Genomic DNA, 19,292 nt, shown 5'->3' on the forward strand with positions numbered 1-19,292 from the left:
TGGGGCAAGGGTGGGGGCCCGGGCAAGCTCTGAGCTGGCAGGGAGTCAGGAAGGTCACAAGATCAGGGCAAGGACTCAGTTGTCTCTCAGGCCCTGGAGAGGGTGCTGACCTCTGAACCACCTGTCCTACCTTAAGGCAGGTGTGTTAATGCCCCACCCGGTAGCAAAGGGATGGCCAGGCCTACGGCAGAAAGGTGGGGGTGGACAGACAGCCTCCTTCATGCCGCCAGCTGGGACCTGAGCCAGGCAGATGGGTACACTCTCCTCTCCCCACCCACTAGCAGTTCCAGCCTCAGCAGCCAGTTTGAAGGATTCCCAGGGGGTAGCCACCTTGCTGTGGCCTCCTCCAGGCTGGGAAGTGGGAGCCTGTGCCTTTAAATTCTCAGCAGGTTGAAATGGCTGATGACATCACTGGTTCCCGGGAGCGGTGGAGCTGGAGCAGGAGCCCGAGGGAGCCCAGGCTGCCGGGGGCTGCAGACATGGAGGGCCAGAGCAGCAGGGGCCGCAGGAGGCCAGGGACACGGACTGGCCTGGGTCCCCTGCCCATGCCCCAGGGTGTTGCCCAAACTGGGGCACCCTCCAAGGTAAGACCCCTGAGACCCAGCGTCCCCTGCTTTCCTGATCCCTGTTTCCACACCCCCCCACATACACTGCAGGCACCCTGGTGCTCCTGACTGAGGGGCTGGTACTTTCCTCAGCTCACTGAGCAGGGGCTGGGTGAAGAGAGCACCCTGGGGGCTGAGGGGCAGTGACAGGATGCCCGGAGAGAGATGAAGTTAGCCATTTCCAGGAGCCCGCCGGAGAGCCCTGGTCTGGGTGTCAGGACCCAGCCGTGCTCCAGCTTTGCTGTGTGACCTTGGGCAAGTTGCTTTTCCTCTCTGAACCAAGGCAAAATGAGAGGGCTTGTCACTGAAGACTAAAACTGTGACATCTGGGATGGCTAAGTTGTTAGTGCTGGAGGCGGTGTGGTAGTTGCAGGGAAGCCGGCACACAGTGTGACACTTGGAGCCAAGAAGGGTGCCTAAAACACAGCCTCAAAGAACTGAGTTTGAGAAGGGAGGTGGAGATGGAGTTTTAGGTACTCTGAACCAAGAAGGATATGGGACAGAGACAGAACTGTGTCTCCAGGGGCAGGGGCTCCCTGGGCTATGTTACCTGACCCAGAGCAACCCTGGGGCAAGTGTAGACCTTCTTCTGCCCTCCACGGCAAAGGACACTTTATCCCGTCTTCTGGAGATAGGGGACATCAGAAAGAGAGAATAGATGGGGAAGGAGGAGAGGTCCCTGCAGGGCTCCGAGACTCCCCTCCACCCACCTGCCGGACATAAAGGGGATACTTCCTTGCCTGTCCTTTCACGTAGGGGAGAAAGTGGAGGATATAAGAGGGTACAACCTGGGCACAGAGAGATGTGACACCAGGATCAAGTTAGAATCCTGGACTTGCTCTGAATGCTAGATTCACACTTGGTGAGAATGGACTATTCCACGGGGCTAGATGGAATTCTAGCAAATGTTGGGCTCATAAATGCAAACGATGTGAGACAAAGATTCCCCAGAACATAATGCGGCCAGGGACCCTAGACCCCATCCCTTCATTTTACAGACAGAGAAACTGAGGCTGTGGGCAGAGAGGTGCTTGCCTAAGGTCACACAGAGCTGGGCTTTGAATCTACACAGCCAGTCTCAGCCCCCAGCTCTGGCTGCTGCGTGAAGCTCTGGGAATGGGTGAGAGAACAGAGAGAGCTGTAACCAAGGGGTTTGGGATGTTTAGGGTGGTGGGGACATGAGGGTTCCTGGGCATCATGAAGGACAGAAGGGAGAGGTATTTAACAGGCTGTACCCATAGGTCTGTATCTTGGCAATAAAAAAATAAAAGAAACAGGCTGCGCCCAGTGTGCTCAGACCTGGGATGTCAGGTCAGTAACCGTGGCTGGGGGAACTCCAGGGACTGCAGTGGGAGGGTTGCCCAGGGAAGCTGCCCAGAACAGGCAGGGTGTGGGTGCCAGCCAGGAAGGCAAGGCAAGTCCTCAGGTTAAGGTTCACACTCTGCCTCATTCGAGTCAGGGCCTCAGTTTCCCCATCTGTGAAAGAGGTTTCAGACTTAAAGGAGGGATAGGGTTTTGTGTCCTATCTCTTCCAAGACAGAAGTTGACTTGCAGCAGAATAAATTGAGGTGAGATAGTAGGAAGAACTTCCTTGGAAAGATGTGCCTTTCTTAGCTAGATAAAATCTGCCAGGGTCTATATGAAAGTTGGGGCCCAATGTCCTGGTTAGGGTCACTCTGAATCTTTGACTTGTCCTCCACAAGGTGGACTCAAGTTTTCAGCTCCCAGCAAAGAAGAGCGCAGCACTAGGACCCTTGGAACCAAGGTTGGCCCTGGCACCTGTGGGGCCACAAGCACCTACGTCAGCTTCCTCAGAAGGACCGAGGCTGGCTCTGGCATCTCCCCAAGCAATCCTGGCTCCACTGTGTACCCATGGAGGGCAGAAAACAGCTCCTGCCCACCGCAGCTCCAGCCTGGCCCCAACATCTGTGGGCCAGCTGGTGATGTCTGCCTCAGCTGGACCAAAGCCTCCCCCAGTGACCACAGGCTCAGTCCTGGCTCCAACATCCCTGGGGCAGCTGGTGATGTCTGCCTCAGCAGGGCCAAGATCTCCCCCAGCCACCCTAGGGCCCAGTCTGGCCCCAACCTCCAGAGACCAGAAGCAGGAGCCTCCTGCCTCCGTGGGACCCAAGCCAACACTGGCAGCCTCTGGCCTGAACCTGGCCCTGGTTTCTGAGGAGCAACCCCCAGAATTCACCTCTACCCCTTCCCCAGTGCCCAGTCCAGTTCTGTCTCCCTCTCAGGAGCAGGCCCTGGCTCCAGCCTCCATGGCATCAGCCCCAGCCTCTGTGGGACAGACACCAGCTAGACAGAGGGACGCCCCAGTCCCTAGACCTCTCCCCGCTTCTGAGGGGCATCTCCAGCCTCCAGCTCAGACATCTGGTCCTACAGGCTCCCCACCCTCCATCCAAACCTCCCCAGAGCCTCGGCTCTCCCCTTCCTTCCGAGCCCGGCCTGAGGCCCTCCACAGCAGCCCCGAAGGGCCTGTTTTGCCACGGCCACCCCAGACCTTGCCCTTGGATATAGGCCAGGGTCCTCCAGAGCCTGGGACCCGCTCCCCTGGACTTCTGTCCCCCACCTTTCGGCCTGGGGCCTCCTCAGGCCAGACTGTGCCCCCACCTCTACCCAAGCCACCCCGATCACCCAGCCGTTCCCCAAGCCGCTCCCCCAACCGCTCTCCCTGTGTCCCCCCAGCCCCTGAGATGGCTCTCCCAAGGCTTGGCACACAGAGTACAGGGCCTGGCAGGTGCCTGAGCCCCAACCTTCAGGCCCAAGAAGCCTCAGCCCCAGTCACCACCTCCCCTTCTATATCCACCCCGTCATCCTCCCCTTGGTCAGCTCAGCCTACCTGCAAGAGCGACCCCGGCTTCCGGTGAGGGGGCCCTCCCCCAAGAAAGGTGGCTGGGGCTTAGCTCTGAGATTAGCCATACTTCCAGGGTGGATGGCCTGCTCTACCTCAGTTTCCCTCTCTGATGAAGAGTCTTTCGGGTGGGGGTTGCTGGGCCCACTCCAAGACCCTCAGAAGACAGCATTCCCTCCTAAGGAACTTGCCCCATCTCAGTTGATCTCCCCAGGGAGAGTGTGGCAGGGGGACAAGATGCAGGCTTCCTGTGGGTCCTTCTTAGGGCTTTCGCCCACACCTGCCTCTGTTTAGTTCCCCAGGGAGTCCTGTGAAAGGAAGTTTGAGGGTGAGGGAGTGGTGCCAGGACTAAGCCCTCATATGCCCCTTCCCGCAGGATCACTGTGGTCACATGGAACGTGGGCACCGCCATGCCCCCAGACGATGTCACATCCCTCCTCCACCTGGGTGGTGGTGATGACAGCGACGGTGCAGACATGATCGCCATAGGGTGAGGTGGTGGAGCCTGTGGACCCCCCTCCTGAGACCCTCGGGTCTTCTGGGCCCTCTATCCATGGCAGAGGCTTCTAGGGTGCCTCTCCAATCTGATGGCCACCCCACTCCCACTCCCACCCCTCAGGTTGCAGGAAGTGAACTCCATGATCAACAAGCGACTCAAGGATGCCCTCTTCACCGACCAGTGGAGTGAACTGTTCATGGATGCGCTTGGGCCCTTCAACTTCGTGCTGGTAATGCCCCCCTCACTCCCTAGATGGCCAAAGACCCTGCTGAATTCCTGGCTCCAGCTGTACTCTGGCTCACTGTGGGGCCTGCTGGGCCTCTGTGGCCGGGTCCCTGACATGGGTGGGTGGAGGAGCAGACCTGAAGGTGGGTGTGAGGGCGGGGGAGTCGTGTTCTGTCCCCCAGCCACGTGGCCTTCCACCGCAGGTGAGTTCGGTGAGGATGCAGGGTGTCATCCTGCTGCTGTTCGCCAAGTACTACCACCTGCCCTTCCTGCGAGATGTGCAGACCGACTGCACACGCACTGGCCTGGGCGGCTACTGGGTGAGCCTGCGAGCGGGCCCAGAAAGGAATGGGAGTCCTAGATTAATCCCGTAGGGAGTCCTAGATTAATCCCCGGGCCCAACGCACCGGCAAGGTCCCCTTCCCATCCTCCACCCTTTACCCTGAGACTCACCCCTCCCCATGCACCGCCCAGTACCACACCCTATTCCTCTGTACCCCTGCCCTTTTCTCTCCCATTTCTGTGTCCCATTGTTGTTCCTCATTTCCCTAGGACCCACCCACCTTCCACCTGCATCTCCTTTCTGACCCCCGCCCCTAGTGCCTCACCTCCGAGCCTAAGCCCCGCCCATGAGCCGCCGGACCTTGCCTCCCTAGGGTAACAAGGGTGGCGTAAGCGTGCGCCTGGCGGCCTTCGGGCACATGCTCTGCTTCCTGAACTGCCACTTGCCTGCGCATATGGACAAGGCGGAGCAGCGCAAGGACAACTTCCAGACCATCCTCAGCCTCCAGCAGTTCCAAGGCCCCGGCGCACAGGGCATCCTGGATCACGAGTATGGGCTGGGGTGGGGCCAAATGGAACTTGGGTGGGGCTAGTGATGGGTAGGGGTTTTTCGACCAGCTTGGGTGGGGCTTATGCAGAGAGGCGGGGCCTATGGGGGTAAGTCACCACCCAAACTACTAGTAAGAACCCGAAAGCAGAGAACAATTGGAAGGGGAGGGGCGGAGCCTGTAGGATGGAGCTTTGCTGAGGGGTCAGAATCTGATTTCCTGTAGACCAGTTGCCCTGCTCCTTATCTGCTCTTTGGCGGGCTGGAGGCTCTGGCACCACTCACCACATCCTCTCGGGTTGGATGGGGCCTGGAAGGATCTGGGCTGAGCTCTTACCCCCATGGACCCATCGACACTCACTGCCGCCCCCACATCCCCCCATCCTCCACCCCAAACAGCCTCGTGTTCTGGTTCGGGGACCTGAACTTCCGCATTGAGAGCTACGACCTGCACTTTGTCAAGTTTGCCATCGACAGTGACCAGCTCCATCAGCTCTGGGAGAAGGACCAGGTGGGGTCCTTGGCCCCAGAAGCACACAGAACGTGTCCCAGGACACGCCTGTACCTTAGACTACCGTCCCTGTCCTCACCTGCCCCACCCCCTCCCTGGGCGTGGCAGAGCCCAAGCTCTTGTCCAATTCTGCCCTCCTGGACCCCCCACAGCTCAACATGGCCAAGAGCACCTGGCCCATTCTGAAGGGCTTTCAGGAGGGGCCCCTCAACTTCGCTCCCACCTTCAAGTTTGATGTGGGTACCAACAAATATGATACCAGGTGAGCTCAGTCTGAGGATGGGATGGGGAAGTGGGCTGAGCTCTTCTGGAAAAGGGAGACTTTGGGAAGAGGGTCAGGAGGCAAGGCAGAGGGTTGCACCTTGATCCCCAGCTCCTGAAACTTGGAGTACCCCTGCTCACTGCAGCGCCAAGAAACGGAAGCCAGCGTGGACAGACCGTATCCTGTGGAAGGTCAAACCTCCAGGTGGGGGTCCCAGCCCCTCTGGACGGGAGAGCCACCGACTCCAGGTGACCCAGCACAGCTACCGCAGCCACATGGAATACACAGTCAGTGACCACAAGCCTGTTGCCGCCCAGTTCGTCCTGCAGGTGGGTTCTGGCCTCAACCTCCCTGCATAATAGCCCCAGACCCAACTCCGTATACCACTGCCTGCCTCCATTACCCTTTGTATAACCCCTTGTACCTGCCCTCAGCAGCATCCCTTTGTTGTAACAGAGGGGGAATGGAGTTGTGATCTCCATTTTCAGATGAGGAAGCTGAGGCTCAGACACATGGCATCACCTGTGTGAGCCTAGGGTCACACAGCTAGGAAGAGGAACAGTTAGGATTTGAACCCAAGCCAGTCTGATTTCAGAGCCCATGCCTTTTCTTTTATTTATTTATTTCTTTTTTTTTTTTTTGAGAGAGAGTCTTGTTCAGCCACCTGTGCAGTGGCTCGATGTCAGCTCACTGCAACCACTGTCTCCCAGGTTCAAGCGATTCTCCCATCTCAGCCTCCTGAGTAACTGAGATTACAGGCACCTGCCATCATGCCCAACTAATTTTTGTATTTTAGTAGAGATGGGGTTTCACCATGTTGGCCAGGCTGGTCTTGAACTCCTGACCTCAGGTGATCCTCCCACCTCACCTCCCAAAGTGCTAGGATTATAGGCTTGAACCACTGCACCCGGCCCTTGTTTTTTTGTTTTTTTTTTCTGTTGTTGTTTTGAGTTGGAGTCCCACTCTGTTGCCTAGGCTGGAGTGCATGGTGGGATCTCGGCTCACTGCAACCTCCACCTCCTGGTTTCAAGTAATTCTCCTGCCGAAGTCTCCTGAGTAACTGGGATTACAGGTGCCCACCACCACGCCTGGCTAATTTTTGTATTTAGTAGAGATGGGGTTTCACCATGTTGGCCAGGCTGGTCTTGAACTCCTGACCTCAGGTGATCTGCCCACCCTGGCCTCCTAAAGTGCTGGGATTACAGGCATGAGCCACCACGCCCAGCCTTGGAGCCCATGCCTTTTCTACTAATCTCTAACTCCCATCTTTTGAGAAAGGTTTAGGGTAATTTATGTTAAAATTCCCTTATAGGCTGGTGCAGTGGCTCATGCCTGTAATCTCAACACTTTGGGAGGCTGAGATGGAAGGATCGCTTGAGCTCAGGAGTTCAAGAGCAGCCTGGGCAACATAGTGAGACCTCATCGCTAAAAAAAAATTTTTAAATGCTGGGCGTGATGGCTGACACCTGTAATCCCAGCACTTTGGGAGACCGAGGCTGGTGAATCACATGATGTCAGGTGTTTGAGACCAGCCTGGCCAACATAGGGAAACTCTGTCTTCACTAAAAATACAAAAATTAGCTCTGCATGGTGGTGCATGCCTATAATCCCAGCTGCTCAGGAGGTTGCGGCAAGAGAATCACTTGAACCTGGGAGGTGGAGGTTGCAGTGAGCGAGATCTTGCCACTGCACTCCAGCCTGGGTGACATGAGCAAGACTGTGTCTCCGGGAAAAAATACAAATACAAATACAAAAAAATTTAGCTAGGTGGTACACACCTGTATTCCTAGCTATTTATGAGACTGAGGTGGGAAGATCACTGGAGCTTGGAAAATCTAGGCTGTTATGAGCCGTGATCATACCACTGCACTCCAGCTTAGGCAACAGAGCAAGACCTTGTCTCAAAAAAAGAAAAAAATTCACATATACATCATCTTTTTCACTACTAGTATCTTAAAAATAAAAAAGATATAAAAATTCACATATATAATAAGACCAGCAAAATCAAACTCCACGTAACATTCATTCATATTCATCCATTCATTATTTACTGAGTACTTACTGTCTTACCATATGCCAAGCATTATGAGAGTGTATAGTGATGGGGAGGGAGAGCAAAGATAAAAAATACAAAGCTGAACTCTTAAGTAGTTACTATAATTTAGTATTGTATTTAGGATTGAGGTTTCTGGTTGCTGACATCTAAAGGGGAAATCCTGGACTGTCAGAACCAGACCTATGAGACTATGTAGTTCACTCCCTGTTTTTCTCTGGTGAAATCAGAGGCTCCTCGTGGGGTAGGCACATGCCCCAAACCATACACAGGTTCTGCAGTGGCAGAGCAGGGTAGATCCCATCTTTTCAGCCCTAAACCCCAACTCTGGGCTCTTCAAGTCTCTTGATCTGATAAGAGGGAGCCCAGCAGAGGCCAGAAAATGTTTTTTCCTGGTAACTCTGTCACATGGCCAGTCAGTGGGACATTGGCCAATGTCTTTAGCTGGAAATGGAAATATGCCCATGCTTGGCCTGCCGTGACCTCTGGCAAAAGGGTTGGGCATGAAGATTTAACCTGCAATCAGGAACCTGACCTGGAAAAACACTCCTTTTGATACCCCACCTTGTCCTTCCTTCCTGCCTCCTCCAGGACTTTGTCCCTTTAAAAACATTTCCCAGCCAGGCACAGTAGCTCAGGCCTGTAATCCCAACACTCTGGGAGACTGAGGTGGACGGATCACAAGGTCAGAAGTTTGAGATCAGCCTAGTCAACATAGTGAAACCCCGTCTCTAGTAAAAATACAAAAATTAGCCGGGCATGGTGGCATGCACCTGTAGTCCTAGCTACTAGGGAGGCTGAGGCAGGGGAATTGCTTGAGCCCAGGAGGTGGAGTGCAGTGAGCCAAGATCGTGCCACTGTACTTCGGTCTGGGCTATAGAGCAAGACTCCATCTCAAAAAAAAAAAAAATTCCCATTGAGCATCTACTACATGCCAGGCCCATATAGCACACTGTACATGTGTCATCCCTTTGAATGCCTCAGTAGGCCCCGAGATGTCCCAACTTTCCTCCTTGTTTTACTGTGAGGAAATTGAGACTCAGAGAACTTAAGTTTCTTACCCAAGGCAATGCAATCAGATTAGGGCTCAGCAGGGGTTTTGACACTGCAAGGACTTGGAGGGCATTTTCAAAGGTCTACCCTTGCCAGCCCCTGCTTTTAGGAACTCAGGAACAGGGAAAGAATGTGCCAGCTACTTCTGGAACAGCTAGGCTCAGAAGCTGAGGGAGGGAAACCTGAAACTAGGTAAACAGGGGAAGAGACAAAGATCTGGGATTGGTACCACCTGAGCCCTTCCCTGAGGGACGGAGGCGGGCCAATATACTGGCAGCCTGCCACCTCAGTGGCTCCACCCATTCAGGTGGTGCCCCTGGTCGGTCTGGATTGACCTTGGGGAAAGGATACTCATGGTTATAACTTTCCTTCTTGGACTGATGACAAGGTAATAATTAGTAGCCACTTAGTACTTAGACTCAGTTGGAGAAACTGAATCTTGGGATGATTGGAGCCTGGCCTGAGGTCACATAGCGAGTTAGTGGTAGAGCCTGGAAATGGACTGAGGTCTCCATCCTCCCACCCAGAGCTCTTCTTGCCGGCTCGGGAATATTCAGCTTACGCCAGAATACCCAGTATATCATAGGACTTTCTTGGTCTCCCTCGCTAGCACAGAGCCAAATTATTTATTGAGCACTTACTGGTCTACTGGGGTATTTGTGGTATGCTATCTCACTGACTCTGCTGAACAGCTCCAAGAGTGAAATCAGTCTCTGAGTTTGGCCAGGTGTGGTGGCTCATGCCTGTAATACCAGCACTTTGGGAAGCTGAGGTGGGTAGATCATTTGAGGTCAGGAGTTCAAGAACAGCCTGGCCAACATGGTGAAACCCCACCTCTACTAAATATACAAAAATTAGCCAGGCGTGGTGGCGGAGTTTGCAGTGAGCCGAGATTATACCACTGCACTCCAGCCTGGGTAATAGGGCAAGATTCCATCTCAAAAAAAAAAGAGTCTCTGAGTTTACAGATGAGGGCCCTGGCATTCAGAGAGGCTGAGGAACTCACCCAGCCTGTCAATGGCAGAGCCAGAGCCAAATCCAGGGTCTGCTAACTTCAAAGCTGTGTTCTCACTCACTCCCTAAGGAGGCTGTGGGCAGAAGAAGCCCTGGATTGGGAGGCAGCACAGGGCTTGGTATTTATGCTAGACCTGTTCTGCCTCAATTTCCCAGTCGGTAAAGTGGCCTCAAAGGTCCTTTGTCTCAGGAAATTTGTGCTAAGGCCCAAGAGCCCTAAGTGTGTGGGATACTGGAGGGTCTCCCTGATGTGGCCCCCTGCCCCTGCCTTGCCTGGACAGTTTGCCTTCAGGGACGACATGCCACTGGTGCGGCTGGAGGTGGCAGATGAGTGGGTGCAGCCCGAGCAGGCGGTGGTGAGGTACCGCATGGAAACCGTGTTCGCCCGCAGCTCCTGGGACTGGATCGGCTTGTACCGGGTGAGAGGGGCAGTGGGAGTCAGCGGCTCAGGGAAGAAAGGGGATTGGAGGAGCAGCTGGACAGCATGGTGGGTTATGGCTTGTCTGGATTTTGATGCCACACTGGGAGACTGCTGGCATCAGACATTAGAGGATCACAACACTGATTCTACAACACTGATCCCCCAGGTGGGTTTCCGCCATTGCAAGGACTACGTGGCTTATGTGTGGGCCAAACATGAAGATGTGGACGGGAATACCTACCAGGTACTTAAAAGGAGTGAGAGAGGCCAGGGAAGTCCATGTTGCCCTTGGGACCTCAGGACTCACCTTGGGGGCTCTCAGGTGGCCTTCCTGATCCCAATTTGGGCCTGTACCGCTGGGCCCACCAGGTAACATTCAGTGAGGAGTCACTGCCCAAGGGCCATGGAGACTTCATCCTGGGCTACTATAGCCACAACCTTAGCATCCTTATCGGCGTCACTGAACCCTTCCAGGTAAGTGGCCAGACTGCTGGGCTGGGGGTGCCTCGAGACTTTTTTCAAATGTCACAGCCCCTACATTCTGCTCCTTGAGCTCAGACAAATAACCTGACCTCCCAGGATCTGCCAGTGAGAGAGGCAGAACTTGGGAGGTCAGGCTAGAGAGCAGGGCGCCCCAGTGACCAGCATGTTCTTCAGATTTCGCTGCCTACCTCGGAGTTGGCCAGCAGCAGCACAGACAGCTCATGCACCAGCTCAGAGGGAGAGGATGACAGCACACTGGAGCTCCTTGCACCCAAGTCCCGCAGCCCCAGTCCTGGCAAGTCCAAGCGACACCGCAGCCGCAGCCCGGGACTAGCCAGGTTCCCTGGTCTTGCCCTACGGCCCTCATCGCGTGAACGCCGTGGTGCCAGCCGGAGCCCCTCACCCCAGAGCCGATGCCTGTCCCGGGTGGCTCCTGACAGGAGCAGTGATGGCAGTAGCCGGGGCAGTAGTGAAGAGGGGCCCGCTGGGTTGCCTGGCCCCTGGGCCTTCCCACCAGCTGTGCCTCGAAGCCTGGGCCTGCTGCCGGCCTTGCGACTAGAGACTGTAGACCCTGGCGGTGGCGGTTCCTGGGGACCTGATCGGGAGGTCCCGGTCCCCAACAGCCTGTCTCCCAGTCCCCAGGGCCATCGGGGGCTGGAGGAAGGGGGCCTGGGGCCCTGAGGGTTGGGTAGGCAGATGGGCCAAGGTGACCACCATTCTGCCTCAATCTTTTGCAAACCCACCTGCCCCTCTCCTGCTGCTGCTCCAGCTGTATCTGCACCTGCCACTCTGTCCTGGCCAGGGGTGGACAGCTGGGATCCCCCAAAACTCAGTCCTGGCACCTCAACTGTGACAATTAGCAAAGCCCCGCCCAGGCCCCCATCTGGGATGATGGTGGAGCTCTGGCAGATGTCCCAATCCTGGAGGTCATCCGTTAGGAATTAAATTCTCCAGCCTCACTCCTGGCTCTTTTCTACTTGTTAGCAGTCTTAGGATGGGGGTAGTCAGAGGCAGGGACTAAAAGAGGTAAGGGAATGACAGAACTGACATTTACAGGCACCAGCTGAATACATTATACATGCCATCTCCTGTAGTCTGCATCACAATCCTGTGGGTTCAGTGTTATTCTTAGACCCATTTCACAAGTGAGCAAACTGAGGCCTTTAAGAGGCCTCGTCAACCTCTCAAGATCAGACACCAAACCATAGTTCAGCTAGTTGTTGTGGGGAGGGAGTATGTACTAAATGCTAAGTGCTATATATGTATTGGTTCACTTAAACCTCAACTAACCTATGAGGTAGCTCCTGTTTAGAGACCCCCTTTCTTCAGACGTGGAAACTAAGGCTTAGAGGGCAAGAGGGAGGTCCCTTGTACCAAGGCATGGAGGAGATTTGAATTTAGGTTTAGGGTTGGGCCAGGAAGGGCACATCAGCTTAAAAGAAGGGGCTCTCCTGGGAGGAGAAGCCCTCTCCAACACCCACCCCAATCCTGGATTCAGACACAGACATTTCTGTGATATCCCTAACTTCCCACCTGCTACCCCAGGCCACAGCAGCCAGGCGCTGGGGCTCTCCTAGACAGGTTTTTGAGGCATGTATTATTTTTGCAACATGGACATATATGTACCTCCTCCTGGTACTGCCTGGGGCTGCTTCAGTAAGTTACCCTTTCCTCATTCCCATCTGTATGTGATGCTCACTGTCAAGGCCAAAGCCCGGGGCATCAGAATGAACTTCCTGAACACCACGTCCAGGCACAGAAGAGTTGTGTCTCAGCTCAAGGTCACCCAGCACAACAGGAGACACGGTCCAGCATTTGGGCCTTGAGATCTGCCCCCGTGCAGCCTCCTGATTGTCCACAAGAGCCTCTACCATGCTTCAGTCTAACCTATGGAGAGGAGGCCGAGATTCCTAGGGTCTGACAAAGCCTCGGGCAAGGTCCAGGATAGTGCCCAGGAAAGCTGAAACTGAGGTCACTGGCTCCAGGATTTCTGCCTGTCGGCTCTCCTGGCTGCCTGGGTTAGCTGCAGGCATTGGTTGTGGAATGACACAGGGCTTCTCCAGGGCTCTGAAGGCCATGCCTGCTTCTCGTCTGTGCCTTTATCCTGGTGCTGGCGTCGCCTCTGCTGAAGCCTCCGCAGGTGCCGGGCTGACACCTTGATGGCCCTAGGGTCTCTGAAACAGCTGTAAAGAGAAGAATGGGGCAAACGATCAGGGCTGACAAGGATCCCACCCTACTCAGACAGGGGGGCTGCGGCCAGAGTCACCAGCAAGGCAGAGAGGAGTGGGTTTCACCTAGAAAGGGTGTAATAAACCTGGGCTGGTACCTGGAGGCCTGGGTCCTGCCACTAGCTGGCTCTGGAAACCCAAGCCAGAAGCCTCAGTTTTCTCCTCTATGAAATGGGAGAGTTAAGAAGGAGCTGGCTTTGAGAATCAGAATCCAAATGAAAGCAGGGCACAGTGGCTCACACCTGTAATCCCAACACTTCAGGAGGCCGAGGTGGGAGGATCACTTGAGTCCAGGAGTTCAAGACCAAATGAGATCGTGGATTAGGAGTAAGAGTTAAGCACACATTTTGCTGTGTGCCAGGCAGGGCATGACCCATGTGCTTTGTGCCCTTTCCTTGGCTCCCACAACCATTTTACAGACAAAGACATGGAAGCCTGGAAAGGTGAACCAATTGCCAAAGTCAGGTGGGAATCAAACGACACAATCAAGATGCAACCCACAGAGGCCAACTGCAGAGCTGGACCTGGGGCAGCCAAGAGTAGAGGCTATGGATGGGAGCTCAGGGGTCCCCCAATCCCTTTCCCTTCCTCCTTTGCTCAGATACTCAAAGTGGTTATAGGCAACCCACCCCTTGAGAAAAGCCCACCATCCCTCCTGGCTCTGACGTCACTTACTCTTTGCCTTCCACACAGTCCAGTGGAGGGGCCAGCTTGAAGCAGGAGGTCATGCCCAGCAGCTCTGAAAGTATGTTGGTGACCTCGGGTGGGCTGTGGAGCCTCAGGAAGCGTGCCAGACTGAGAACAGAGGCAGGTTCAGACAGGGGTAAGGCCTCACCAGCAAGGGGCCCCTTCCCATGCCCGGAAGCTGGCAGTCCACCCCTAAGGGTTCAAAGAGGCCTCACCGGTGTGTGCAGTTGCAGTGGAACAGGGGATCATGGGCACTGTTGAGCAGCTGGAACTTGGTTTCCTGGGGCCCAATCTGGTGCTCACACTGGTCCAGGTGGCGGCGGAAGCTGCGGCAGACGCGGTGGGCACCTGATGGGTGGGTGTGGTACTGATAGGAGCCCAGTCCACCAGGGAGGCCCCACCAATGCCTGTGCCATCCAGGAGAAACGCCAGCACACGTGCTCAGTCACACACAGTCTCCCTCCATTTCATGCTGGGGTTTTTGTGCTCTCAGTGTGCTGCCCTTATGGGAGTGCCTCCCTACCCCCAGCCCCCTAAACACAGCTGTGCTGCATGGGGGATGCCCAGAGTACTGATGGTAGCCAAGAAAGCCTTCCAGGAGGCAGAGGCTGCTAAACTGTGGCTGGGAGAGAAGAGGAGGAGAGGAGGAACAGCATGTGCAAAGGCTTCGTGGTAGGAGAGAGCCTGCTGCTTTTGAGAAACCAAGTGAAATTTGTGAAACTAGAGTTCTGACTGGGGGCAGATGGGGTCTGCGGGGCCAAGGCTTGAGGGCCTGTGAGTGTTGGGACATCACTGGCTAAGATAAAGAAGCATGGTGGTGGGTGCACAGTGGGGCAAGCAAGATGTGGTCAGATCATAGATTATGAAAATCCCATACTGCAGTGTGATTTGATAGGAGAGGTTGGGAGATCCCAGGAGGCAACCAGGGCAGGAAAAGAGGCAACACATGGCCACCCCCAAACAGAGGCAGGGACAGCCCCTCATGCCAGGAACCCCCAGGTTAAGTTCTGAGCTCACCCTGAGGTTTTAGGCCACCCTGTTGGCCCTGGAGGCCTGTGAGGGCTACATCAAGTCCAGGAGAGACCACAGGGTCCTGGAGGGCTGTGGTGTTGGCTTTGCTGGGGTGCTTGGACCCTTTCTGCTGTGAAGGCCATCTCCAAAGGCGCTGTTTCTGTCGAGGCTTGGGAGGGGCTGGGCTCTGGGGGCTGGGAGTTGGGGAGGTGGTCCGGGAGCTCCAGGAGGCATTGTAGAGGGTCCTGGGCTCAAGGCGAGCGAGGGGCACTGTGCCATACTTCCTACACCTGGGGGGTGGCAGTTGGTGGCAATTAGGGACTAGGAATTCCCCCTCCCAGAAGCCCCCAGGGTCACCTCTGTGGAGATCAATGCTCTGCCAGTCCCATCCCCCGTCCCACTGGGTCATGGGGGATACCCAAGGAGGGTCTGCATTCCGAGGACATGCAAGATGGAACATCATTCCCTAGAAGACAGACAGATAGGCCTGCCTCACCAGGCTTGGACCCTGGCTCCCTCTCGGTCTGGAAAGGGACTCGAGGGGATGGCCACGTACCCGCCCCACCAGTACCACGCCACACACGCCTCCTGCTCCTCCAGCACAAAGCAGGGAACCTCCAACACGTTGAAGAAGGCCACGCCCACGATGTCCGAGATGGAGTCGCGCTGGTTCTGCAGGCATTGCTGAAACCTGCCCCAGAGCAGACACTCAGGGCATGACTCTGGGGCACGGAGGGCTGTCTGGCTCTTCCCCCAGCCCACCCAGCTGCTACCCAGCTGGTGGTTTGGGATCCAAGCATCCCTTCTCTTTGGCCTCAGCTTTCCTACCTGCACTGTGGGGTCCAGGCTGGCTGAGCTTGAGGATCCTCTGCAGTCCCAAAGTCTAGTTACCCAGGAACTGGATAACCCCACCCTGTCTCTTAGCTCTGGGGCCTCGCTGCCTGCCACCAACCTGGTGTCACAGTCACAGTGGGAGATGGTGTGGAATCGGTAGTTTCGGATGCCATAGTTGTACTGAAAGGGTGAGATGTTCTGTGGGCAGCGGTCGTGTTCCCGGCAACAGAGGTCAGGTCCCTGGAAGACTCCTGCAGGGAGGGGAGGGGGCGCCAGCTCAGCAGGGTCCTAGGCATCACACACCTAGGAATGCCACCCCAGGAACAAAAGGGCAGAGAGCTCACCCCAGCCCTGACACAAACGCCATGGGGGTCCTCAGACCAGTCACTCACCCCTCTGTGGGACTGTCAGAGTTTCAAAGCTGGAAAAGAGAACCCGAGCTGCAGCCCCTGTTGGGCAACTCTAGATGCCAGGCAGCCCACCCATAAATGCATGGGAAGGTCTTCCTCGGGGGAAATGGGCTCTGCCTCCAGAATTCCCAAGCCTATGCCCCAAGTAAAATGCCAAAATTATGAATGGAATGACAAACAGGCAGGGTGCAACCTTTCTCACTGGCACAAGGAGGTGTCGCCACAGGATGCCAACCTGCTCTGAGTCAGGTGCCAAGTCCTCCCCCAACCCTGCACACAAATGCACAGATAGCTGTACTGAGAGTGCAGGAAATTCATCTATGTTTATTACCATGTGAGCAAGAGCACTCTTTACTAAGCATTTCCCACATGCCTGGCACTTCCCACATCCAGGCTCACAGCCAGCCCTGAAAGGGAGGTATCACCTTCATCTTACAGGTGAGGAAATAGGTTCAAAGAGGGGAAGTGACTTGCTCAGCTTGTATGTGCTGAGTTGGGATTTGAACCCAACCCTTTGGTCTCAGTGTCCATTTTGCTGGGCACCCCGTGCCCACAAAGCCCCTTCCTGGGTAATGGCTTTTTGGTTCAGTTGAACCTGGATCTCCCCCCACCCTGGCAGCCTGCTGACTCCCTCAGACAGTATTTAACGAAGACTCCCAGGTTTGAATAAGACCTTCTCCAACCATGACCTCATTTAAGCACCCTATGATGAGACTCACGGTTACTCCCACTTTACAGATAGGGAAATTGAGGCTCACCGTGGTCAAGTCACTCTCCCAAGGACACACAGCCTAGGAGGGTAAGGGCTAGAGCTGTAAAAACCTTGCTTCCCTGACCAGATCCCCAAACCCACACACCCTTTATGGCTCACCCAGCTCCGAGGAGTTCCCAGCAGAGTCTCCTAATCCACACCACAGTGTGCCAGGCATGGTCCATCCTCTCTTCTCTCGTTGGTGCCCTCCACCAGGCACTTCCTTCTGCCCAGCTGCTCGCTTCTTCCTGGCCCCTGCTGGACTCTCCTCAGGCCCTCGGCATGTCTCCCACTGACTCTGAAGAGTGGCCAGTGCTCTCTGCAGCTCAGGTCCAGGGGTGTGGGTGAAGGAGCCCCGGGCAGTCTGATGAGCACAGAGTGCACTGTAGGCTGCAGTGAGCTCCGGCTCATCCTCCCAGCTACATGCCTGCAGCCTCCTATGCGCATCCCAGCGGGCATGGATCAGGACCAGTGTCTGGGCATCCTTGGTCAGGAAGCTCAGGGACCCCAGGGGGTTGCCAGGGATGGGCTTGGCCAAGTGGCAGGAGGTGCTGTGCCAACAGAGGGCAGGGGAGCCCCTCAGGGCCACCCCCAGGAAGCCCAGCATCTTGAACAGCCCTGCCAGAACCCCCATTCTGCACTGGCCCAGCCCAGTAAGACAAAGCCCCTGGGATGCCTGCCCTTGGTGGCCCCACGAGGCGGCAGCTGAGCAGTGGAATGGAAGCAGAGTCCAGCAGGCCCCGGTGCGGTGGAGGGACCAATGAATGGAGCTGCAGGCGGAGGAGGAAAGAGGCTGGAGTATGGGGTGATCTTGGGCTTGTAACCGAATCCACCAGCCGGGCAGGGCGCTGATTGGCTGAGGAGTGTACTTCCCCAGGGCCCACGCCCCCACTCTCCCTGCCCTTCTCAGCTCCAGTCACCTGCTGCCAGCCCTGCCTGGATGGGGACTGTGGGAGGGGCCAAAGGAAGGAGGGGACTTTGTGGGAGCCAAAGTCTTAGGCTGTGTTTGGGTTTGAAAGAACTGTGGTCCCCAGAGTAGCAGAGCATTGGCCCTGCTTTATATGGTTCTCAAGGCCTGCTCCCGCTGTGTCTCCTCCAGCTATCAGACCAGGAGGGTTGCTTTTAGGCCAGGCTCATGCTTGGAGTCCTGGGAAGTGGGGAGCAGGCCCCTGTCCCCTGAGCATGCCAAGAGCCTTTCTAAGAAGCAGGACTTGGCCAGGGAGAACCCCAGGTGGCACTCCCTTTCCCAGAAGCCTTGGGAGCTCCCAGGCTGGTGGTTTCAGAGCCCCAGCCCTGCCCTCACCTCTTTGACTCAGCCCTGGCAGAGGTCCATGGCCCTCTGCCAGCCTGATGGAGGTGGGTGCCACCGCTGTGGTAAGGGTGACAAGGGTGGGATCTAGGGCACTCCCCGAAGCTCCTGAACCCTCTTCCTTTCCTTCAAGGGGATGCGAAAGCCCCTGGTCCCCACCCCAAACAGGGATGGAGGTCTGTGGCCACCTCCATCCCTGGAAACCTGGGAGGCACAGCAGGCATCATATGTGCCCCATGCGGCAAGAAGTTCTTCATCAGGAAGGGGCCATACCCAGGGCTATATTCCTGGGTCCCAAAGTCCAGCTTCCAACCATCTAGTAAGGCCAGGGTGCTTACACCCATTGTGCAGATGAAGAAACTGAGGCTCAGTGAGAGTGGAAAAACCTCAGGCGACAGGCTTCAGCTGGGGAGGGCTTAGAGGCTGGGACTGCAGCTTTTGGGAGGTCTGGCTGGGAGTCACAGCTGGCCAGGACAGTGACTTGTCTGTCATCCATTTGTCCACCAGCCTGCTGCTTCTCCAACCTTCCCCTGCCCCAGGCTCTGTCTGAGTCTCTTCCAGGGGGATAAGCCTCAATGAGGCAAAGACAGGGACAGAGCTGGGGAGGGGGAGCTCACTGTGTGGCAAAGGGGGAAGGGGGGCTGCAGAGTGGGCAGGTCCATCTCTGTAGCTTCAGAACCAGCCTGGGCCTGTGGCTCTAAGAGTCATAGCTGGGAAGAATGAAGAGAAGGGAAAGAGGGTGGGGGCCAAACCCCTTCTCCCCAGAGGTTGAGAAAGAGGGTTTGGAGTAGAGTGAGTGGTGGCAGAGAGACTTGGCGGGTAGAGAGACTTGGCGTTCCCAAGGGCAAGGACACAGCTGAACAAAGGTGAGTCCCATCATGCTGGGACTTTCTCCCATCATAGAAAGTGCCACCCACCTCTGCCCCATTTTCTGTGTTACCGAGTGCTTCCCTGCCCATCATCTGGGGAGGCTGGGAGGTATCATACCAGGAGCCCAGTTTTTGAGGTCAGACAGATCCAGCTTGGGTTTCCGCATTGACCCTAGGCTTGGAAGTCTTAACTTCTCTGAGCCTTGGTTTCCTCATCTGTATCATAGGCATAATCATAGTAGTCATTCCCAGGATATTGGGTAAGATTCCCAGCACAGTTCCTGGCACCCAAAACACTGTCCCTGGAGCCTCAGGATACCCCTGGGTGGGAAGCACTTACTCAGGAGAAAGCATATCCCAAGGTTTTGGGGCCACAGC

General features: G+C 55.8%; 2 protein-coding genes across 4 annotated transcripts; one reads left to right on the forward strand and one right to left on the reverse strand.

The window, feature by feature from the left end:
* Positions 1–458: 458 nt before the first annotated feature.
* On the forward strand, positions 459–11,774 carry INPP5J (inositol polyphosphate-5-phosphatase J). Of its 3 annotated transcripts, none has more exons than XM_035269771.3 (13): positions 459–584; positions 2,309–3,477; positions 3,842–3,955; positions 4,085–4,193; positions 4,393–4,509; positions 4,846–5,021; positions 5,418–5,529; positions 5,682–5,791; positions 5,937–6,120; positions 10,193–10,330; positions 10,499–10,576; positions 10,702–10,806; positions 10,990–11,774. In XM_035269771.3, exons 1-13 carry the CDS (start codon positions 480–482, stop codon positions 11,494–11,496), a joined length of 3,024 nt encoding a protein of 1,007 aa, XP_035125662.2. In that variant the 5' UTR covers positions 459–479; the 3' UTR covers positions 11,497–11,774. The 3 variants fall into 3 exon arrangements, with proteins under 3 accessions (XP_035125662.2, XP_009007650.2, XP_035125665.2); XM_009009402.6 differs by having other exon boundaries at positions 2,309–2,370; XM_035269774.3 differs by lacking the exon at positions 2,309–3,477.
* Positions 11,775–11,864: 90 nt separating this feature from the next.
* PLA2G3 (phospholipase A2 group III) lies at positions 11,865–17,538 on the reverse strand. The gene is made up of 7 exons (XM_003732123.5): positions 16,857–17,538; positions 15,694–15,826; positions 15,298–15,432; positions 14,748–15,031; positions 13,946–14,078; positions 13,719–13,838; positions 11,865–12,998 (listed from the first exon to the last, which is right to left on the reverse strand). The coding sequence occupies exons 1-7, from the start codon at positions 17,368–17,370 to the stop codon at positions 12,788–12,790; spliced, it is 1,530 nt and encodes a 509-aa protein (XP_003732171.3). The 5' UTR covers positions 17,371–17,538; the 3' UTR covers positions 11,865–12,787.
* Between the last annotated feature and the right edge of the window lie 1,754 nt (positions 17,539–19,292).

This window comes from Callithrix jacchus, chromosome 1 (assembly GCF_049354715.1).
Source record: "Callithrix jacchus isolate 240 chromosome 1, calJac240_pri, whole genome shotgun sequence".
In the NCBI taxonomy this organism is placed as follows: Eukaryota; Metazoa; Chordata; class Mammalia; order Primates; family Cebidae; genus Callithrix; species Callithrix jacchus.